The sequence below is a fragment of the Raphanus sativus genome, chromosome 4, assembly GCF_000801105.2.
Source record: "Raphanus sativus cultivar WK10039 chromosome 4, ASM80110v3, whole genome shotgun sequence".
Lineage (NCBI taxonomy): Eukaryota > Viridiplantae > Streptophyta > Magnoliopsida > Brassicales > Brassicaceae > Raphanus > Raphanus sativus.
This window is the reverse complement of record NC_079514.1, coordinates 10,451,615-10,475,099: the sequence shown is the minus strand read 5'-3', so window position 1 is coordinate 10,475,099 and position 23,485 is coordinate 10,451,615. Positions and strand designations below refer to the sequence as shown.

General features: G+C 37.4%; 5 protein-coding genes and 1 long non-coding RNA gene across 7 annotated transcripts; 2 read left to right on the top strand and 4 right to left on the bottom strand.

Moving 5' to 3' along the window:
* The first annotated feature begins 1,966 nt into the window (after positions 1-1,966).
* LOC108851875 (tRNA (cytosine(38)-C(5))-methyltransferase 2) lies at positions 1,967-4,520 on the top strand. 2 transcript variants are annotated; one of them, XM_018625353.2, is made up of 10 exons: positions 1,967-2,100; positions 2,190-2,300; positions 2,458-2,551; positions 2,641-2,759; positions 2,838-2,960; positions 3,151-3,478; positions 3,563-3,657; positions 3,750-3,815; positions 3,931-3,995; positions 4,218-4,520. In XM_018625353.2, exons 1-10 carry the CDS (start codon positions 2,035-2,037, stop codon positions 4,309-4,311), a joined length of 1,161 nt encoding a protein of 386 aa, XP_018480855.2. In that variant the 5' UTR covers positions 1,967-2,034; the 3' UTR covers positions 4,312-4,520. The 2 variants fall into 2 exon arrangements, with proteins under 2 accessions (XP_018480855.2, XP_056864470.1); XM_057008490.1 differs by lacking the exon at positions 1,967-2,100 and having other exon boundaries at positions 2,649-2,759.
* Positions 4,521-4,699: 179 nt separating this feature from the next.
* LOC108852502 (B3 domain-containing protein At5g25470) lies at positions 4,700-6,341 on the top strand. The gene is made up of 5 exons (XM_057008491.1): positions 4,700-4,846; positions 4,938-5,048; positions 5,283-5,631; positions 5,721-5,830; positions 5,952-6,341. The coding sequence occupies exons 2-5, from the start codon at positions 4,947-4,949 to the stop codon at positions 6,198-6,200; spliced, it is 810 nt and encodes a 269-aa protein (XP_056864471.1). The 5' UTR covers positions 4,700-4,846; positions 4,938-4,946; the 3' UTR covers positions 6,201-6,341.
* A 147-nt stretch (positions 6,342-6,488) lies between these two features.
* On the bottom strand, positions 6,489-7,518 carry LOC130511475 (uncharacterized). The gene is made up of 3 exons (XR_008944936.1): positions 7,358-7,518; positions 6,969-7,074; positions 6,489-6,774 (listed from the first exon to the last, which is right to left on the bottom strand). It is a non-coding gene; the product is annotated as an uncharacterized LOC130511475 (long non-coding RNA).
* Positions 7,519-7,669: 151 nt separating this feature from the next.
* LOC108855935 (protein DUF642 L-GALACTONO-1,4-LACTONE-RESPONSIVE GENE 2) lies at positions 7,670-9,882 on the bottom strand. The gene is made up of 3 exons (XM_018629865.2): positions 9,726-9,882; positions 8,838-9,335; positions 7,670-8,461 (listed from the first exon to the last, which is right to left on the bottom strand). Exons 1-3 carry the CDS (start codon positions 9,802-9,804, stop codon positions 7,935-7,937), a joined length of 1,104 nt encoding a protein of 367 aa, XP_018485367.1. The 5' UTR covers positions 9,805-9,882; the 3' UTR covers positions 7,670-7,934.
* Positions 9,883-16,814: 6,932 nt separating this feature from the next.
* LOC130510766 (uncharacterized) lies at positions 16,815-19,422 on the bottom strand. The gene is made up of 2 exons (XM_057007384.1): positions 18,859-19,422; positions 16,815-17,655 (listed from the first exon to the last, which is right to left on the bottom strand). The coding sequence occupies exon 2, from the start codon at positions 17,653-17,655 to the stop codon at positions 16,978-16,980; it is 678 nt and encodes a 225-aa protein (XP_056863364.1). The 5' UTR covers positions 18,859-19,422; the 3' UTR covers positions 16,815-16,977.
* Positions 19,423-20,418: 996 nt separating this feature from the next.
* LOC108833647 (probable boron transporter 6) lies at positions 20,419-23,198 on the bottom strand. Its single transcript, XM_018607061.2, has 10 exons — positions 23,095-23,198; positions 22,928-23,010; positions 22,650-22,842; positions 22,251-22,555; positions 21,999-22,165; positions 21,746-21,919; positions 21,560-21,655; positions 21,052-21,491; positions 20,683-20,962; positions 20,419-20,580 (listed from the first exon to the last, which is right to left on the bottom strand). Exons 1-10 carry the CDS (start codon positions 23,196-23,198, stop codon positions 20,419-20,421), a joined length of 2,004 nt encoding a protein of 667 aa, XP_018462563.2.
* Between the last annotated feature and the right edge of the window lie 287 nt (positions 23,199-23,485).

The window sequence follows — 23,485 nt, the reverse complement described above, 5'->3', positions numbered from 1 at the left end:
ACGGTTATAGGTGAAAAGGTGGCCAAAACAATTCGAACCCAGGACGGGCACTCCAATTGGAATTCCGATACCACTATAGACTAAGAGCTTTTGGTTAAAGTTAGAACGTACTTGTACAATTGTTTTGTATACGATACGAGACTAAATGCCTTATCCGTAACCGTAAGTCCACGTAAAAGCTAACTTGAAATTGTATAGAATAGTGGGTGATTATAAAGAAGTGTGCTATACTAGCTATATGATGTATATGGAAGAAAAAAGAAAACGAGAAGAAGGAGAATATATATAAGAATCATACTTAATAATAATAATAATTAGTAAACCCACCACACTGTCTCGGGGAATGGTAAAGAAAAGACTGACGAACACAAAAGAAAAGAGAGAGAGAATCTATTCGATTCTCTTTGGGAAATGCTTCCATGCATCACTTATCTAGATATATCATCTGAATGTATATTTTTTTTTTTTGAACATAAAGGCTTTCTGAATGTATATTTATCCCACGTATTTTATTTGGGAAGCTACAATTATTCTACGAGTAATAAGATAAATCTCGCGCAAAGATACCTAGAACATTTTCCAGTGATATGGAGTTAATTATTCATTTGAGTATCATATTAGTAGTATTTTATTTCATTTGCATATTGTAGCTTTAATCTTAAACAAAATTAATCATTTAAGAATCTGTCTTCATGAACTTCTAACGAATTTCTTTTAAAATGATTATTTTAGATTTGTTTTTATTCTCTCTTCTTTCTCGTCCAACCGCTATTGGAGATGCTTTTAGACTAGAAGATTAAATCACACTAACAAAAAAAGAGAGGATAAGACACTAAAAATCATAGGAGAAAACAAGAATAACTTGGACAATCAAAGACCAAAGGCATGTTTAACTAATAAAACCAAATTGCAAGTAAAAAAAAAAACAAAGCACGATCAAAATATTTGAAACTCATATATTTGACGAGAAAGCTTTTTGCATAGAAACATGTTCCATTTTATATTAAAAATCCACTTGAAATACATATGAACTAATAAAGTTCACCACATGTTCAGCAATTTAACTTTGGTTACAAAATTTAGTTTGAAAACTTTTTGGCTATAAGATTTAACATAAACTTATTTAGTTTAAGCAGAGTATATAAATATTTGGTTATAAAACTGATAGAACTAATAAAGTTCACGACATGGCTATAAGATTTAACATAAACTATAGCATGTTTTTACAAATTGATAGAACTAATAAAGTTCACTACATGTTCAGCAATTTAACTTTGGTTACAAAATTTAGTTTGAAAACTTTTTGGCTATAAAATTTAACTTAAAACTTTATTTAGTATATAAATATTTTGTTAATTATAAAATTTATAAAATTTATAAAATTCTTTTCATCATATTCCATATTTTATTTTTAAAATAAAGTAGAAAATTAAATAACAAACAAAAAATTTATTCTATTTATAGAGTAATGTTTTTATCTTGTTCACTACTTTTCGCTCTATTTGGAGTAGAGATGGAGATGTAAGTTTTTAAATGAGAAAAAAATAAATATAGCACCAACCAAGTTTTTGTCACAAAATAGCATCACAAGGAAGAAAATGACCAAAATAAATTTTATTAAAAGGTAAATATGCATTTATAACCATTGAGTTAATTAATCGAAGACTTATAGTTTAAAGTTAAGGGGTGAAGTTTTAGGAATGTATTCAAATTTTTTAAAATAAAAAATAAAAATGAAAATTTTCAAAATAAAAAAGTGCTATTTGGTCATTTTATTTTTTGAGTGCTATTTTTGTGATAAAAATTTTAAAAGTGTTATTTTTAGAGATTCGCCCTTTTTAAATATTTGGTTTTAAATTTTCGATAAAAGAAATAAAAACGAAAACCAATGGTTAGAATAGTAAACCGAACAAGAGAGGTATGGTACTAGTATTAGAACCGAACCAGTAAACCGAAGAAAAGAGAGAAGAAATACAATTCCCAAATTAACCAACTGATTAGGGCAGAAGAAGAAGAAGAAGAAGAAGAGAATCCATGGCGGACAGAATCGAAGAGAAGCCATGGCGAGTTCTCGAGTTCTACAGTGGAATCGGTGGAATGGTAAACACTCTCCTATTTACCTCTCTACTCTAGGAGAATCTCTAGGCTCATACTAAAACCCCCCTTAATTCCTGTTTTTTCTTTTTTAGAGATACTCTTTAGTGGCGTCGGGGGTGGTGGCAGAAGTAGTTGAAGCGTTTGAGATCAATGATGTTGCCAATGATGTTTATCAGCACAACTTCGGTCATCGTCCCCATCAGGTTCCAACCCCTTCAAAGCTGGGGGGACTTTGTGCTGTGCTTTAATGCTGAGATTAATCAATTGCAAAGCTTGCAACTTTGTACTTGATGATGCTACTTACTTGTATGACTTTTTTTTTTAGTTTCAATCTCAATTCGGGATTTTATTTGTGCATAGGGGAATATTCAGAGCCTCACTGCTGCAGACCTAGATAGGTATAATGCTGATGCTTGGCTTCTTTCTCCTCCTTGCCAACCTTATACTAGACAAGGTGACTCACTCACTCACACACTCTCCTTCCTTTTTACTATTATCACTTGACTCTCTTCTTTTGTAGCTAACAACAGTTTTTATGGTTAGGCCTTCAGAAACACTCTGGTGATGCTCGGGCTTCTTCGTTTCTTAAGATTCTTGAGCTTATACCTCATACTTCTAGGCCCCCTAGAATGTTGTTTGTTGAGAACGTTGTTGGGTTTGAGGTTTGTGATTGACTTGATCAGATCGTTTGTACTTGTTCTGGATAGTTTCTTACTCGTTGGTGGTGTTTGTTGGTGCAGACTTCGGATACCCATATGGAAATGATTGATACGTTAACAAAATCAGATTATGTCACACAGGAGTTTATTTTGAGTCCGTTGCAGTTTGGTGTGCCGTATTCAAGACCACGTTACTTTTGCCTGGTAACTTTCTCTTTACATTCTCATCCTGTGATTTGTCAAATGGCTCCTTAGTTGCAATATTTCTTCTACTCCGGGCATGTATATAAGTAATCGTATACTGTCTTAACTTTCTCATGTACTTGTGGTTTTTCTCTCCTTAGTTAAAGCATCTTATGAACTTCGAAATTATTCCATCCTCGTTACTCTGCAGGCCAAAAGAAAGCCTCTGTCCTTTCAGTCTCAGCACAATAACAACAAGCTACTCTGGTCTCCAGGCCCGTTATATGGGCGTGATGATCAGGTGGAGTTTGATAAATGTCAAGCAGAAGAGGGATCGGAACATTTACTTCAGTCTTGCGAACCAGTAGAGAAGTTTCTCGACTCAACAGCACAAGTAAACGGCGAGCCAAGTGGGTTTGATGAGTCCGAGAATGGATCCAGAGATTGTGATGGACAGGAAGAAGATGATACTGTCTCAGACTCTGCACATCAATATCTAGTACCATTAAGTTTGATTGAGAGATGGGGAAACGCAATGGGTATCCTTTTTTTTTGTTTATTTCATCTTCTGCTCATATGAACCCGATCATCTATCTGTTTTGTGATTCCTGAGCTGCTTGTAGACATTGTATACCCTGATTCAAAGAGATGCTGTTGTTTCACAAAGAGTTATTACCGATACGTGAAGGGCACTGGTTCCCTCTTGGCAACTGTCCAGGTAATTTGTTGTTCCATTGAGTTTTTTTTTTGTTACAATATTTGTTTTCCTCTATTCGCTAGTGTGCTTATCGTGAATCCATAACCACGCAGCCAAAAGTCAAGGGGAAGGAATCTTGTTTGAAACAGCAACGGCTTAGATACTTCACCCCTAGAGAGGTGGTTAAGCACAGTCCTTTCGTTTTTTTAATTACCAATAATACTTCACTGAAAAGAGTGAAGATCTGTTTTTTATTTCAGTGGAAGATCATAGTTTGGTTTCTGTATTTATCAGGTAGCTAACTTTCACTCATTCCCTGAAGACTTTGAGTTCCCAAAGCAGATAAGCCTTCGACAGAGGTAATCACCATTTAAAAAAACAGAAAAACCCTACTGTCTATATTATAGATTATGTGAATCATCTAAGTATTAACAGAAGCACCGTTTTGATCCTTCACATAGAATTTAATCTGATAATACCCTTTTACATCTCACTATTTGGTGTGTGTGTGGAAATGTTAAAAAAACACAAGAATAATAATTACACTCTGATACTCATGAACTCACTCTTTTATTGTGCAGATATGCAATGCTTGGGAACAGTTTAAGTGTAGCAGTGGTGGCTCCTCTGCTTCGGTATCTATTCGGTTCTTCTCCTGTCTCGACTACGGAATAAGAAGCAGAAAGTGACTCGAGACCAATGATGGTCTGGCCATAACCATGCATCCGTTTTGTATTACATGCACGATTTATATACCAAATAATTTTTTTTGCTGAATCGAATTTTGTTACCTCAGTGACAGTGTGTACTCTGATGTAGTAGTGATGTAGAGACAAGACGGATGAGCTTAAGTTTCGTTCGAGGACATTGTTTTTTTTTTCCAACATATCATCAGCTCGACTCATTAAGGCCCACTTTTATAATGGGCCTTGTCTGGCCCAGTAATTATGTTGAGAAAACTTTTTCCGTACCACTGGTCAAACACTTTGAAAGTGAGTGCAGGCATGTTTTTTGGATGCATTTCTCTTTCTCTATCCTCTCTCAGTAACGCACATAGACTTGAAAAAAGGAAAATAGAGAGAAGAAGCAAAAGCCGCAGCGAAGGGAACGATTCTTCTAATTATTACTTGCGTTTTACGCATTTCTTTGTTTTGTTTCCTTCTGAAAATAAACATACTGTAAATTCCCACAATTCCACCAACGCCTAGGGGTAGGGATCTTCCCCGATTGACCGTACACATTTTTGTTGTTGTCAGTTTACTGTGTGGTTTTGATTATATTTACACATGATGCAATAACAGGGGAAGAAAATGTCGGGGAAGAGTGTAAATAATATGGTGCAGGATAATGTGAGCAAGCCTCGCTTCTGCAAGTCTTTGTCTTTGGGAGAAACTTGGACTTCTAAACCCATGGTAACAACTAACAACTCTCAATACTTTCTTTTGTACTCAACTGTTATTCGACTCTTTCAATCGGAGTCAGTTTAGCTTAACACATATATATATCCTCTGTTGAGTTGCTTTGCTAGAAGAGTAAAATGTAATCATCCTTTCATGTCTAGTGTTTACCCCTTTTTATGACAATTTTTACTTTAGTATTCTTTGTTGTATGTCAACTCTTCTGATTTGTTGTTTTTTTTTTTGAAGAGGATTATTCCGGAAGAGTTTGTGAGAAGCGCGCCAGGAGCTTTTGAACACAGAGTGGTGTTCAGTGTTCGTTGGGGCAATTCCTGGCAACTCTGGCTCCAGCGAGACAAGAACGGAGGTCTGTTTATGGAAGAAGAAGATTGGGATGAGTTCGTGAATGATAACTTCTTAGCTCCAAATGATGTCTTGCTCTTCACACACGTCGACACCATGTTCATTGAAGTGCGAATCTATAAACAAGACTCGCACCACTTGAAAGAGATCACCTCAGCACCTCTCCAAGCTCAAGTGGTTACCCCCATTCCTCAGAACTCTCCATTGGAATCTCCTTCCTCTGCACCTGCATCTGGTAGGACTATATTCATTGTAGAACGAATCATATTCATGTTTCTCAGAGTCAAAAACTATTCCTTTCTAAGTTTGATTCTTCTTGTTCAGCAAGTGGAGCGAGACAGGTCGATGATCTTGTCAGAAATCCTGAGCAGTACCTCTCAAATCCGAGTAACCCTTTCTTTGTGAAGACGCTTGGTAAAAAGAATGATGTTCTGGTAATAAAAATAAAACAGCTTCTTTCTTTAGTTTCTTTGCACATATAGTTTTGAGTTTATGTTTAGTTGGCCTGAAGCTAAGACTTGTCTTCTCTCTCCCCATTTCTTTTTTTGTGTCTAGTATGTGAGCCATCTGGTGACGGCGAAGTATGGTTTGCAGTTTGGTCCCCATGATTCTCCCATGTTTTACCTTCTTCCCAACGAAAAAATCGAGGCAGCCACTAAGATCTACGGAGGTTGCCCTTGCTTCAGTGGCTTGGCTGCTGTATGTCGCAAGTACAAGCTGAAGCAAGGAGACACTGTCGTTTTCGAACTCGAACGCTCGAGAGGAGTGGTTACCGCCGTTAGACTGCATTTCCGCAACGAGTAAAGCAGATTTGAGTCCTCTCCACTCTCCTAAGTTAGCCTAGTGGTTAATTACTCTTGTGGTAAGTTTCTCATAATATGCTATGTTGAAGCTAAAACTTCTTATTTCTCTTTTGCAACATGGATAATTACTATAGGATAAGTTTTATCCCTAAGAGCATCATTATCGCTAGACCTCTTAAAAGGTCTCTTAGTTATTTTTTAATAGTTTTTGAAGTGTAAAAGTGAGTTAAGAGATTTAGAAAAAGATTTAAACATTTAGGTGGTTTATTGCAAGTTTCTTCATTGTGGATTCTTAGAAAAAATATAGAACACTTTCATTACTAGTCTTTCACTCTTTTTCATATGCTTTGAGGACATGCAACAAGTCATAAGAACAAGCAACGCAATGCTCCTCATCAATAACAAAAACAGGAAACATACAAACATAAAAAAAAGAGTAGCAAGAGAACAAAGTTAGCTGGCTAAACAAAAGACAGCAGTAAACAAATTACATGAGAACAAGCAACGCAGTGGACCAGTCACTAACCTTGTAGATAGAGAAGTACAGGACATCAGGCCATACAACTGCCACATACCTACAGCCAGAGAACAAAGTTAGCTGGCTAAACAAAAGACATCACTTAACAAATTACGTACATCAAACTCACTAACTCTAATACCAACATTGGTACCAGTTGTGGATACTGCATGATAACAGCTCCTCCACCAGCACAATAAAAACCGAGACTTTAAACAAAGCACAAGACAGACAAGAACAAGGAGTTATTACCTGTAGAGTAAGAACAGTCATGGAGTGTGGATACTGCATGATAACAGCTTTGTTGATAAAGACCATAGCCATTGAAGCAATGCCATATGAAATAGCTGCGATTAAACTGCATCAAGTAACAAACAGTAACTAAAGCTTACTCAAATGTAAACCAGATGCTCTGTTCTCAACATGATACTCGGGATCGGGATCTAGATCTACCCAGATGAAGAACTGCAATTGCAAGTTTCCAACTTTCTTAAAGCTCTCGAATCAATAGAGCAATAATTATATTATCCAAGTCCTAAATCGATCAAATTCAATTCCAGAAACTTTTTTCTAACTGAATTCAACAAAACCCAGAAAATCAAACGAATGTTAAATGCACAGATCAACAAGGAAGAGAGTACCTAAGGAAGAGATGAAGAAATCACCCAGCGGATTAGTCAAGGAGAGATGGAGAGACGCGGTGCTTTCGACGAAACAGAGCGAAGAGAGAGACACAGAATGCTTCGAGAGAGAGAGAAGAACACAAAGCCCGCAAAACACAACACGTGTCCTTAAGAACCAACGTAAAACACTTCTTATTTAACATACGTCTGTTCCGTTTTTAAGCATTTTTGATTTAAATTTCACGATTAATTACCTAAGAAATGCTTTAAGAAGTGCCGATAAAGGTGCTCTAATGGTGTATTTGAGAAATCATCTTGCAGGTCAAAAACTTAAAGTAAAGAGTAACACAATCATCTTCATGTTACTGAATTTTATTCTTGCAAGTTTGTAGACAACTCTCTATAAATGGCAACCTTTCATTTGCCTTCTCATACAAGAAAATACATTATAACCCTAAATAAACCGTCACCTTATACATATCTTTTGAATAAAAAGCAAAACACACCAAAAGACAGTATTTTTTTTTAGTTTTTGAAAATAAAACCCCACACACACTTCATTTCTTGTAATAATAATAATAATAAATTCATCCATCTACCGCTTACGAACGCTTATTAGCTTAACGTCGTCAATCACAGGCCCACACAGAGACGAGAAATCATCGCTCCTCATGGCATAGAAAGTGCTGTAGAACATAACTCTAGTTCTGGTCGAAACCGCCACGAACCGTATCGAAGCACGTTTAAACCCTCCAGTGCCACGCGACTCGTAAGGCACCTTGAGCGTATCTCTTCCCGCGAAAGCCTCGACCACCATCGATCCTTTGCAGGCGTTGTTGGCGTCTCCGACCGCGAACGAAAGGACGTAAGTCTTCCCGATGATGGTCCTAGCCACTTGAGCGATGGCGCTCTCTTTGCCCGCCACCAGCTCGATGGCTCGGCGACCTTGTGGGACTGAGAAGTGTTCCGTGTCTACGTACTTGACGGCTTTGAGAGACTCTACCATCCATCCGGGTAAAGGAGTGTGGTCGTCTTCTATGAACGGTGGGATTAAAACTCCTGTGGTTGAGCCTGGTAGTACTAGTGGACCTTCTTCAAATCCTCCGTTTTTCAAAATGTTCTCTGTTCAATTCAAAACATAGAAGCTGTAATGATTACAACCAAATTCATACAGATTTATTTTATTTTATTATTATTATTTTTAACCAATACTGATTTATTTATTTATTTATTTTTTTTATCACTGCTGATTTATTTAATATATAACTTTTAGACTGGTTCTTAATTATAAAATTATTTTGATGAATTTATCAAAATTAACAGAAAATAGACAAATTTGAAGATATATATAAATATTATTATTGTTTAATTTAAATTATTTAAACTAGATTTTAAGAAAATAGTTTTTGATGTCTGCCTATATCAATCTTTAGAACCATGATTACAACCCTATATTCAAGAACTGTAAAAAAACAGAGTAAACAGAGTAACTACTTACTGTTTGTTGGTCGTGGAGGGTAAAGAGCTCTCATGGCAACACCATCAATGAGAGGACCACAAGCTGGATCCTCTTCTTCACCTGGATTATGAATCACTATCTCAGCGACCTCACTCTCCGCCTGAAACGCCCAAGCGTATAGATCCCACCCACTGCTGCTGTACACCGTCTGCACCGGGATGACGCCAGAGTCGGGCGCCACCGAGATGTTGAGCCTTTCGTCTTGAGCGCACGTCCTCGCGGCGCTGAAAGTGAGCGAGTAATACATTCCTTTCACCACTTTGATTCTTTGTTTGATCGACGCTTCGTTTCCGAGCCTCACTGCGAATTTTCCGGCGGGGACAACGAGGAGCATGTCTCCTTGTTTGTGTCCTGAGCTTATGTACTCGACGAAACCCGTGACTTCCCAGCTCGGGATTGCCATCTTGTTTATTACTTCGGTTCCTTTCATGTCGGATGGCTTTGGTCCTAGCTCGAAGTCGCCGTTCGGTAAAATACCTGTGAAAAATACGGTATTGCCCTTTACAGTATTAGTAGTTTAAAAATAATTAATTTTGAAAAAAAAGGAAGATATAGGCACGTGAGGTGTGTCTGAGAGACAGCCCAACTGGGCCTGTGTATAACATGGCTTAGCTTCCCTAGTGGGCCCACTCAACTTCATTGATTGAAAATGGTCCAAGAACTTTACAGCGTGTGTTTGTGTCAGAAACAGGGTTAAATTTGTAATTTACCATCCGCTCACGAAAAATAGATGAAAATGACTACGTTTCAGTACTATTGTGTAATAAATAGAGAAAGAATTCGAGTTTTTTCTTTAAAAAACAATTGTAGTTTTATTTATAGTAGTAAATCTGAATTGTTATAATTGTGTAAAGTAAAGAAGCTTACCATCACGGAAGGGGACAACGGCGGAATTAGCTGTGGCAATGAGAAGAAGGACGAGAGACACGACGGTGACGCCCCACATTGTAAAGGAACACTGGGAAGAGAGAAAAGAGATAAAAGTGTTTATTGTAGAAAGTAATTAACAAAGAGAGTTGAGGTATTGCTTATAAGGAGCCGAAGCTATCAAAGTGCCCTTCGAGGTTGCTATGAATTACGAGTGTGTGCCACTGCCTACTGATGTAGTTCGAAGTGTCCCACGTGGGGTAGTGACCTCACTGCTTTTCAAGATTTGGAACCTTATTGATATAAAAAGTTTTAAGTTTAGGATTTAATGCTAGGACTGTTTTATAATTATATAGTCATGTCATGGTGAGGCGGTGACTGACTGGGGAAGACAGACGACCACAAGCAAAGAACAAAAAAAGAGACACTAAACGTGATTATGCGACAATCTCTTATCCACATGCTATTAACACATGTAAACACTTGAGTCTACGATTGTGAAAATAATTGATATATACTTTTTACTAATCTTTACGTTTGAATCTATGTGACATGTCTGATTAATTATGAATTTATGATAACTGTGATAGGCTAATCTTTTTGTCGTTTTGATAGAATTATCGGTGGAGATACTACGAGGAGAATCGTTTATCGTGGCGTGGCATGTGTTACACCAAAAACAAAGTTAAAAGAGTTTTATTTGCTTCTTTTTTTGAAAGATATTTTTAAGTCTTTTGTCTTCATTGATTTGTCTCTTCGTGCGTTTTTTCTTACGGTTTCTTGGATGTATTTTTTATTATAGAAATGAGAAATGTGTAGGCTATGAAGGGCACCGTTCACTGGCTAGGAATACGGTTTCCAAAGTTGGCCAGAGAGATGGCCTCAGAAATTCAGAACTGCGTCTTATTCTCGTGTTTATCAGCTCAAGAAAGGGTGTGCCAATTCTATCAGTATAGGACTGTATTTCTCAATGTTATCAAAAATAAAATAAATAAAAAATATTAACCGCAACATATATTTGATTACTTTGTTGGTTTTCAATTATATGACCTTCTGAGCTGCTGCACGAATTTACATAAACTGTGTGCAAGTTACTTTATGGTTTAACGATATTTTAGCTACTAGCCAGCAGAAAATATTGACTAGGAAACTTAAGAGCAAATTCGAACGAACCATGATAGCTGTTTGATATACAATGAAGGGACGAGAAACCGTCGGAAACGTGGGTGGGACCGGTTGGTAACGAACGAGTGGGTCGGGCCGGTATAAAAGAAAGAAGAGATAGCGACAGGAGACGTGCAAAAGGCAGGATCATGCATCTGTTTCCTCCTCCTTGTACACTTCTTTTACTCTTTTACGGGCCCATTGGCCTCATCTCTCCATATACGCACAAGCTAACTATAGATAACCTTTTAGTATTATTAGGTTCATCATCATATTGTAAAGACAAGACATTTGAGGTCCGTTATTATATTCATATGATTAATGCTATACTAGAACAATGAACCTAGAATTGTGTAGTTCTTCAGAGCCCAAGTTAAACAATGTAATAGATAGCTTCAAATCATTATTTTACAATTACTTAGAAGTTTTATAGTGAATCTTATAATCTAAAACTACAACGTATAATATTAATTTCGTCTCAAACTCACTCAATCGTGTTATTTCTTAGTTTTGTCTTTTATGTTTTAGTTGAGCTAACAACATTTGAAAACTCTAATTTATGAGCTAGAAGCTGCTTTTTCTTCGAGTAGAGTTTCTAACAGCCAATCTTTGAATCAGTGGTTATCTTAGTCGGCCGGTGGTCTAAATTCGAACATAAAGGCACCAAGATTAGCTCAAAAACCGCCTGAGATTTACACAAAATCACTTGCCGACATGCGGTTTGCTTTTTGATAAAGCGGGGATACAAAACCGTCTGAGCTTTTTGATCAGCGCAAATGAAAAAGGTTTTCCAAAAGCTTCTTTAGTATGCACAGAACAACAACAAAAACTGTCTAAATAATCAGCAATAATAGTTGGCAATTTTAAGGCAAAATAATAGAAGGAAGTTACTCACATTGAATTCAGAATTGTCTCTTTTTTTGTTTGTTTGTTAATTAATCCATTCATTATTCATGTCCGACCCTCCTGTACTAATGTGACTCACATGGAAATGTCTTCAAATAAAAATTCATATCGTTTTCTACTGACAAATCTATTAAATATAATACCTTACCTTATCCTCATCTACCGAATACTTATTCACCATGACCCGTGCAAGGCATCGCTGTATATGATTCATGTAAAAAATGTTTTAAAGTGGCATCTTTGAGGATCTGCTGAAGTCTAAACATACACACTTGTAGTAGCATTTTTTAGTGTAAACATAACCCATTGCTAAACTAAGCTTACATTAAGCATCAGTATCATACAATCTTAAACATAAGTACAGTGTTCAGATGAACCGTGCATAATAATACAAAGCAAATTGTGTTGCAGTTTGAGGCCTAAAGAGTAATTAAACAGCGCAAGAGATTAGGATCTGTTGTTAGAAAAAAAAGAGATGAGGATCTGTTTTTCTAAGTTTCCTTTACATGTATAACAAGAGAGAGTAACATGCTTGAGGGATGTTTCTTTTGGTAGAGAGGTATAGTGAAAATGTATATTTTGAATCATTCTGCCCAGTACTACATGCGTTATCATGAATATGGATTTGGCTGGAGTTCGCGTTTTATGATGACTGTGAATTTGTTAAGCTTGAAAAATAAATTGTAAAGGATATTACTTGAAACAAAAGTAAGAGAGTTATTCATTAAGAAAAAAAAAATTGTTTAAGTAGATTTTGGAAGAATTTAGAGAGCAAATTTTGGTTATCTATATAAGAAAAACATACCTCTTTAAACAATACACTGCAAAATATATCTTTATTTAGTGTTTATGTGATTAAGATTTTGGTGTTATTGCTTTATGTGTTAGGTGTGTGGACACAATTGTTAACGTACTTCTTCGACACTTCTTCGAGAGTGTCGGAAGATTTGAAGTCTAGATTCAGAGGATATTTGGATTAGATGATAGTGATAAATCAAAATCTAGATTTTAGAGTAAATTTTAGTTTAGGATTAAGATATCATAAAAGATTTTTATGATCAGTGGCGGAACCACTTCTCTAGGAGAAGGATAAAATGACCCACATGAATTATTATTTTTGAATAGTCTTAATTGTATTTTGAGAAAACAAACTAAGAAAACGTTACAGATTTAGTTTATTGACCCATATAATATGTACTTTTTATGAAACTGACCAATGGAAAGTTTAGCTGGCTCCGCCACTACTTGTAATAGAAAAAAATGGTGTGTGTTGTAAATAAAGAAGAGAAGAGAAGAGAAGAGAGGAATTTGTGTGTCTTATTCATTGAGTAATGTATCCTTTATATAGGTATACAATAGCTTGGAGACCAAGTAGAACTTGGTGAGCAAGTAAACTTAGGAATCAAGTAAATCTAGAACATTCCATAATAGACATCACACAATATTCATAACACTTCCCCTTGATGTCCATTATGCGTGTAAGATGCTATCTCGTTAAAAACCGAGATTGTAATGCCATAACCGTCTAGAGTTTGTAATGCGTTTGGAATACTGCCTCGTTAAAACCTTTCCATGGTAAACCCAAAAACCCAATGTGGTAAAAACGGGAAGCCATGGATAGGAAAAAGAGTACAGTCGCATTACTTCCCCTGAAGTGAATATCACTGAAGGCTTCTCAGTGATCGCATACCAATCTGCTGCATAAGCTTCCTGAGCGTGCATGTTGGTAATGCCTAAGTGAAGAGGTCGGCTGAGTTCTCGCTAGATCTGACTTAGAGGACCTTGACCTCTCCTTCTTTCTGAAGATCGTTGGTGAAGAAGAACTTGGGGAGAACATGCTTAGTCTTGTCACCCTTGATGTAACCATCTTTGAGCTGAGCTATGCAGGCCGTATTGTCTTCGTAAAGAACGGTCGGCTCGTCTTTACCATCCGTGATCCCACATGCTGTCCGAATATGGTGTGTCATGAGTCTCAATCAGACACACTCTCTGCTTGCTTCATGGATCGCCAATATATCCGAGTGATTGGATGATGTGGCTGATATAGTCTGCTTGACTGATCTCCATAAAATGGTCGTGCCTCCATATGTGAAAACATAGCCGGTTTGGGACTTAGCACTGTGTGGATCGGACTGGTAACCTGCATCAACAAAATGCTTTCATGATATTCATGGTCCATTCGGATCATATAGTTTATCTCTCTTAGATAAATTCGACCATGAATGTCTTTGTATGTCCATGATCTGTCTGGATCATGACATCATTCATAATCCATCCGGACTATGTTCTTGTCCACTATATATCTTATTCATATCCTTTGACCAAAACTCTTTATGAACTTTTAGTATATGTCCACGTTATGTTCATGAAGTGGCTATTGTGTTATAGTTTGAAGTTTAATCAAAGCTAAGCCACTTTTTGGTCAATAGGACGTTCCTCTCACTTGGATGGTTTAGGTCGGATTTAAGACCTAGAGGAACTGGTCGGAACAAGCTGGACGGGATGGATTGGTCGGGACCAGTGATGATTAAGGTCGAACTAGGTCGGACATGATCCTAGTCGGTATGGTTCCCTTTGGTCGTGAATCCGATGGATTCTCGGACCATTTGATCAATCTATTCTTGGTACGTTGGATCATAGATCCCAACATTCATATACGGCTAATGATCTCTACTATAGATCATCGTAGTCTCTTCATAGCCTTTCCAAGAATCAATCATCTTAATCATCCTTTCTTTAAGTATAAACACAAGGAATATATTGACTACTATATGGACTGATTTGAAACGTTCTTATAGAACTTTCTACTAAGCATCACTTAGTCTTATCATATCGTGTGTATGCAGCTGCATTTCAGTCCATGAACAACGCAGGAACGATGTTGTTCTATGAGAACTTCTTTCTCATCTTTCAAGGTATCTTATATTACCTTTATATCCAGTGAGATATCTAATGTCTACTACATCTTTCTTAGATGTCCAGATTTCGATATTGGGTAGTAGCATTCACCACATTAGGAATTTATTTCCTTGTTCCTTAGTCCCTGTGAGTATCCTTGTGTGATCAAGCCATTCCATTGAATGCTTTATGTAGCAACATGTACGACCACTTGTTTGTACTTTCATGTTCTACTGCTCACGATTTTCTTTTCCTCACAAGACTCATCTGTTCACTGGTTAGATGGCGTCTCACTTATGTATTTGGCCAATACGCCCATCTCATACATTCTTTGGGTTTAACTCCACGTCTCATTCTATGAGTACTCTTACGTGGGTTAGTGATCCTCGCATATCTCTTATGCTCAAGTGCTTTCTCTTTATCACTTATGAGTGTGTGTATGTGTCGACACTTTATATAATGTTCCATCGCGTTCTATCGCGTTCTAGACATGATACAATCGATTGAGATTTTATTATTATCAGGATCATTGAATACTTTGTAGTTTGCAAGGCTACATTGTATGATACCTGTACCTTAGGACCGGCCGGTCTTATCTCATTGTCTAGTATGGTTTCTCTTTCATGAACCCGGATCTATCATTATGAGCACCTTATCTCTTTCTATCCGAGGTTCCTTATATATGGAACATACTTGTCTATCTTGTATAGACTTCTACAGCAACTTGATTATGTCTCTACTAGGACATTTATATAGTGGTGCTAAGCTGGTATGAATTAGTCATTCTTTCGGGTCTGTCTGGCTATCATTCTTTCTTTGTTTATGGACGTCCAGTACATATATATCTGGTCCGAGGATCTTTGCCAAGACTTGGATGGTTAAAACCATTCCACTTTCACTTTCTATTTACCAGCTTATAGCTTTCTCCATGATGTTGGATAGTCGGATTCATCTTGTATGTAATCCGTGTACCTTGGCCACAATATGATCACCTTTGTTTGGCTCATGGTCTCACTGAATTCGTGGGAGAAAGATCATGTTCTCTTATCCAACATATATTCCCGATTTTCATCTCATCCTTAGATGAGGTATTCCATCCTAGATGGCACATAGGTATGTGGTGGTTTATTCATAGACTCTTAGGATGGTCTATATCTGGATTATGACCCTTTATCATCTTTAAACGGGAATATCTATGCTCACTTTATATGGCCTGATGTATCTTATCTTTCATACATGTATTCTTGTGGTGTACCCAAGCTTATAGACTTTTGAAGTCTCAACCTTATAGGTTATGCCTTTTACGGCCAAGCTATAATGCCTTATGGCCTTCAGCCATGCTTATCATGTTCGGGTTTTATAGTATGGTCATGGACCACACGGAGTGTTTATTCTCCCCCTCATGAACATGCTATAAAGTACGTTTGTTTGTCCTCACTTAAACGTAATGCATGGACGGTCAGCATGGTTTTAGACCATGATACACGAATTTGTGGTCTGGTCATGATCACGGGTTTTGTTCTCACTATCCTCATGATCAGATTATACTTTCGTGTTGCTTGGAACAATGAAGCCTACTGAGTTTCTCTTGTGTACATGTTTCACAACGTGAGATCTTATGGGATAACTCTTTGTGCCTTATTAATCAAGTTCAGACCAGGATGGCTAATCCGGTCATGCCATAAAGTGTATAAATTCGTTGGTGAACCTTACTGGTTACCTAGGCTTTTATGCCTTATCACACTGATCCTTAGCATAGTATTAGATCAGTAGGGAGAATGTAGTCTCGACCTCTTTTATATGTATGCCTTTGGCGATTTTCATTAGCTAAAGGAACATTTCCTTTTACTTTGCCCATTGGTTTATTATTGAAAACATTTTGATGTGGCTTGTAATGCCATTTCGACCTTTACTCCCTCCTGGACCATGATTGGATCTACAACCACGGTTATTGTGGTATCCTTGTCCACGGCCAGTGGGGATTTTGGGTCTCTCTCAATGGGTCTTAGGTGATAAATTTCATGCCTCTTAAGGCCATGCCTTAGGCGTGGTGGTCTAGACATACTCTTCTCGAGTTTTCATTCTCATTTGTCAATCAAAAATATTTTTCAAGCAAATCAATCAAGATAAAAGAAAAACTTTTATTAATGCTATGAAATTTGAATGACAAATTATATTTAAAACAAAACACCAAATCATAAGTATGAAATCAGAATGTCAAAAGGCTTAAACAATAGCCGGCCAGTCCATAATAACATCTTGGACGTGGCTCACATTTGGTTCTCTATTCAATGAATAAACCAATCTCATCATCTATATGAGTCCACCCGAATTTTCTTTTCTTAGCTTCTTCAGCATCACCGTATATCATCTCACATTGATACTCGGCACTTATCTCCATAACATAGTCGAGTTTGTCGAGGTTGACTTTCCTTTTCTGCTTCTTTTCCTCAAGAGCTGAAAGGTATGAGAGAAGGTCGTAATAGGTTGTGAAACCTTTAGCCTTTTGTGATAACAACACTTCCTTTGAATGGATCGTGTCACGAGTCTTGCTTAACAAGTCATAGTTTGTTATCACTACACCACATAGTTTAAGACTATAGGTGATTCTCATAAGATCAAAGTGATAGTCATCCACGGATTCATAATCCTGGAACCTCAGAGCCTTCCATTCTTTCATGGACTCATCTAGTAGTGGCTCGAAGAACATGGTGTTCAATCTCGACCAGAGATCGTAAGGATCGTTGATGTAACTACACTCATCATACAGATCCTTCACGAGATGCTTTTTCATTATCAAAACAGCTCTACGCCTTTCATATGCAAGGGTATCATTGCCGTATTTGATACACTTCCCAAGTCCTTTAGACTTTAAATCGGCTGAAGTGTTCATCGCCCAATCAAGGTAATTGTCTCCATTGAGATCAAGGGCTGGGTAATCCGAGTGATGGAGTCTCGACATCTGAATCATATCAAAATGATTTGTGTTAGTACATACAATTTTCTGATGCCATTGGCTATCCAAGAAATAAAAGGCACTCGGCTAGTATGTAAACAATAAAGCCATATGGCTTGTGTGACCAATGCCATTCGGCTATTACACAATTAAATCACATTGCCAGCAAACAAATAAGAGGGCCATACGGCCAGTTTGCATTCTCTTTAGAAATTTACTTTCTCATAACTCATCCATCACTTAATCAACTTATTTGATTTATAAATCCCTTGAAAATAGTGGGATGGAAGAGTGCATGGTTTAGCCATACCATATGGTATGCTACATCGACCCATGCGATTTAATGGTCTAGTAGTACCATTCGGTACACATCCTCGACCAAATAAAACGGATCGTGATTTAGCTGCACTGTGGTGCGCATCATCCATCACCGGTGATTGTGGATCACCGTGGATCATCGAGGATCACCGTGGATCACCTTGGATCACTGATCATCGTAGATTATCGCGGATCATCGAGGATCATCATGGATCATAGATCAACGCGGATCATCGTGGATGATCACCGTGAATCATAGGTGAAAAATCTAGTTGCACCTGAGGGTGAACATCATCGACCATTGATTTTGTTTTATGGTCTAATCGTACTTAAGAGTACGTATCATCGACCTTTACTTCATATGGTCTAGTCATACCTATTGGTATGCATCATTGACTTAAAAGAAAATCATGGTCTAGCCACACTATGGTGTGCATCATCGACCAAAAGATGTGGAAAACATTAACCTTATGTTTTGTTTGGACATATAGCGTGTCATCCTTAAAGGGGTATCACTTGTTGTCCATACAAAACGAAAGTCATGTAATCACATGCTTTATATTTTAGGATTTAGGGTTTCTTAAAATCAGATTTAAACTTTAAGGATTAGGGTTTAAAATTCAAATCTGTTTTTAGGATTAGGTTAAACATTGACCTTAAATTTTGTTTGGACATATAGCGTGTCATCCTTAAAGGGGTATCACTTGTTGTCCATACAAAACTAAAGTCATGTAAAACTATTAAGGGTTTAGGGTTTTGATTTTAAAATAAACAGAACTAAAATCAACCAAATCAAATCGCAAAATTTTTAAATCGGATTTAAGATGAAGAGAAGTTTGAAATCCGAATTGCTTGAACCACAAGTAAAGATTAGGGTTCTTGAGATCTTACCTTAATTTTTGCCGATCTTTTCTCCTTGGTTCCTCTTTTAGAAACCTTAAATAATCAACAATGAAAGTTTCAAAATTGGATTAGTATGAGATCTAAGAACAATAGAAATCGAAATTAAGAGAGATAAGGAGTTGGCGGCTATTAGGGTTTTGGATGATTTTTGACGGCGCGGCTTGCACTGGGAGGTGACGGCGCGTCTGGAGTCGGATTGATGCGTGGTCTGCGGCGCTGGATTCGTCTCGTCAAGAGCTTCAATTTGATATATTACTCGTCGTCTGGATCCTTACGGTTAGGGAGATATGACGGTTTAAAGTTGCGGCTGAAATTAGAGTTTTTGTGGTCGCTGGATTTTAGCTAGGGTTTAGAGTCTCGTGCTGATAACGTGTTGTAAATAAAGAAGAGAAGAGAAGAGAAGAGAGGAATTTGTGTGTCTTATTCATTGAGTAATGTATCCTTTATATAGGTATACAATAGCTTGGAGACCAAGTAGAACTTGGTGAGCAAGTAAACTTAGGAATCAAGTAAATCTAGAACATTCCATAATAGACATCACACAATATTCATAACAGTGTGAACTTTTTCTTGGTCTCGAAAAAATAATTGTATCTTCTTTATTTTCTACACTTTATTTCTCTGATCTCACTGTACTTACGCATATACTCTCAAAGCCTCTCGCTCTCTCTAGCTTCACTTGCAAACGAAGGCTCCATGTAAGAACTTTTCTATATATGATTCTGCTTACACAACAAAGATAAAGAAAACCAAAGTTCATGATACATAGTTCATTAGAGTTATAAAGCAAGCAGTGGATGGAGAGACCATATTAATTTTTAATCATTATAATCTAGCAGCAGAAGATATGAACTTTGATTTATGAATATAGAGGTTTCCAGCCATAAACAAAAGTTGGAGTGGTCTTGTTTTCGTTCTGCATGGGACTTACAAGAGACAGCATTAATCTACTTTTGGCCTTACTGATTAATCTACTTTTGGCCTTGCTAATTTCAGTAATTTGTAGCTCCTTACTAACTTAAACAGTTTGCAGTTACTATCTGCAGGGAAGTTCCACATAGCGGGGGGATGTGTACGGCTTTGGAGTTATACTCCTCGAGATCTTAACTGGTTTTTGAGAATCGTCGCATAATCCTAGCAAAGGAAGCCAACAAAATGACAAGGAAAATATTGCATAGATGATGATTGATCCGGATTTAGAGAATAGCTATCCTCTTGAAGAGGGGATGTCTATGTGCAAGACAATATAACAATGCCTTGCCCTTGAGGAAGACCTGAAGAAACGTTCGTCTATGCAACAAGTGGTAGATAGTTTTGAATGTAATAGCCAAGCTGATTTGAGGACAAACTAAAGGTTTTTATAATTGCTGAAAACATATTATCCACCATTAAACAGTATGATGACACAGATACATTTGTATACAAAAATAATAACTCCAAATGATTGTGTTCTTCAACGTGGCTCAAAGGTTACACGCCTCTCTTCAGACTCAAGGGGCGCCTGAAACAGAAACATTTTCTTCCATTAGGTCAACCAAATTAGGAAACTTATGAGAAATATACATGAAAGACTTTGATTATTACCTCCTTGAAACTTATGGTTCGGATCCTGATTTCTCCTCTACTAGTAGTCATCTCATCCAATATCTCTGCATCATGAAACTCATCTTCTTCTTCACCTTCTGATAAATGACGAGAAGATCCCAGTTTCTGCTCACAAATAATGGTTTAAAATGTATCACACACTTGTTGACAGAAAGCCTCTCATGAAGACACCAGAAAATACAAAAAAAAAAAACAGGGGAGCTTTACCCGGTAAGCGAAACTTGAGTGTTGTATAGGTGCAACTACTATCTCTTCATAGTCAGCAGCATCTAGCACTTGAAGGTGTTGAGGATCAAATAACTTGGGGAGCAAGTGTTCTCGTATACTTATGAGTAGGAAGAATAGCGCCGGGAAAAATATCCCAGCCATAGGAATCCATGTCATGCCATAACACAAGAGAAAGTAAACAAACTGAAAAAGTGTGAACGTCACAATCACTTTGTATGGTACTAACTCCACAAATGAAGCGTGTACTCCTTCCAAGACTCTGCAATAAGATGAAACCAAACCAGTGATTGAGAAACCTCTCTCTCTCTCTTTCTCTAAAGGAAACAAATATAGAGATCTTTAACTAACTTGAAGAGTCTGCTTTGAGGGATGAAGAGAAGCAACAGTCTCTCCCAGAACTGGTTTCCAGGGAGACTGTCTATAGCCATATAAGCAAAGTAACCCCAGAGAACGGAGCTTGGGATCATTTTGATGACTGGCACAGCAAGAAGTGTTAGACCCACTAGTACTGATTGTAACAAGTTGCTCACTCTTTGCTCGTTTACTCTAACTGGCAAGTTAGCCTCTATATGCACATCTGGATCAAACTTTCCTTTTGTATCTCCTCCTTGATCTGGTCTCATCACAACTTCTTTCAAGCCTTTCAAATCAGCAGCTACTGAACAAACCTGAGGTGAGCATGTCTCCATCTCTATAAACACTGTTTGCATTCTCCCATATATTTCTGATTTGCTTGCTTTCATCTTCATACCCTCTTTTGCACTCTTCACCATCTTCTTGCGTGTCAGCTGCAAACAAGAACAAGCCAGGCTAAGAAAACTATGATCTCCATATGTATTTGATCTTAATTAATTACCTGACGGTTGAGAATTGCAAGACTCTTTGTGTGCATTGGAGCCTGAGGAATAACACCATTTGAAGGAGGAAGTCCAAGTAGTCCACATAACAAAGTCTATAAAATGATCACCATAACAACTTTTTTGTTATACCATGAAAACATATTATTGATGGAATCAGTCTTAAAAAAAACGTGAGAACAAACCATTATTCCAAGCAAGAAGATGTCGTAGTGGTAAGCAGAAGGATTCTTTAGACTAAACTCTTTCTGCTGTGCCATTTGTGAAGCTACACTATGGTCGAAGAAGTAAAGTCCGGCTATCATCACAGCAGGTATAATCCCAGCAAATATATACATTACTGGTACCTTCCCCATGTCCTGTATATATTAAAACAAGTTTTTTTTGCTTAATTCTATGTAAGTACATTTGGATTAAAAATCATAGTCAGAATCTTACCTTCATTACAGTCCAATGGTACAATGAAGCTGTCTCCCATGGAAGAGGACAGAACAGTCTCCGAGGAACACTTTCAGGGGCTTTACTAGGAACCGTGTAAGACAATGCAGTCCAGAACAAGACCATTAAGGGAACACCATAATCTCCAATGAAACTCCTAAGCCACCCTGTTGGTTTTTTTAAGTAGTCACAAAAATGAGTATCTATCTATTCACAACGACTTCAAGTAACTAATTGTAAACAGTGACGTACCGAAACCGTACTTCCAAGACTTTGCTCTCCTGCTCTTTAGCGCAGTGATTAACAGACCTAACGAGAAAATTACCGCAAGCAAACCATTTGTATATAGCCAGAGGTAATCCGACTCTCCTGATTCATGATGTTCCCTCTCGGAAGATTGAAACTCACTAACCAATCCCTTGATAGCTTCTTGTAAGAAGAGAACAGCAATCAACATGCCGAAGAGTTCTCCAGCGATTCTTGTAAATCTTGTGATGATTGTGCATGCGTTGAATATCGAAAGAAGGATAAGGAAAACTGAAGTCCATACACAAACCCTGCAGATATATTAAGCAAAATTAATCAAACATCAAAACAGATATATACATTACGAGTTAAGCAGCAATAAGAATATGTTTTCATTAGTTTTACCATGCCACCCAAGCTAGGTAAAGCTCTCGACCAAGATCAGGTCTACTAATGCAGAAACTGTAAAGATAAGTATACATCATGATGGTTGGCTCCGCAACCCCAAGTATCAACAATGGCTGACCACCAAATATGGCGTGGATGATTCCGCAAAGAGAAGTAGAAGCTAATGTCTCCACAGCACTCAGAGCTCCACCTATATATATTAATCATCAGAGCTAGGTTAACACTCTTATATGAGATATACGATACATAAAGGAAGAAAGCGTTATAGATAATACCTGTATGTTTACTTAGTTGCTCACCAAAGGCTACTACAGGAAGAGACGAGGCAAAGAAAATATAGCAAGTCGGAGCCAAGATTCTGGTGAGAAGCATAACATGTGACGTTGGTTTACATATTTAGACATCAATTATACATAATCAACAGAAAGATTTGTGTTGTTACCTTAAACCGGTTTTGAAGCCAAGAATCCAATCTTGTTTGTAGCATTTCCGTCTACCTTCGATATCTCTGAGTATCCCCTTGAAGGGACCTCCTTCACTCTCCATTGCTGCATAGATTCACGTAACGTGTTATACAAGATAACACACGTTCACAGTTAAAACCCTAAAGCATCATAGCTTTTGAAAGAGCTGAGACATAGCCTCTGAACATATACATTGAATCGTTCTTCAACATACCTGGAGAGTTCGGACGGTATTCAACGAATACGCTGGGAAATTCTAGAGAGAGATGAAAAGACAGAGACAAAAATCGATCGTTGGGGACAAAAAGACGGTAAGGATTTGTATTGCTGATGTGGCAGAATCTTATTGGTTAACAGAAATGAAACTAG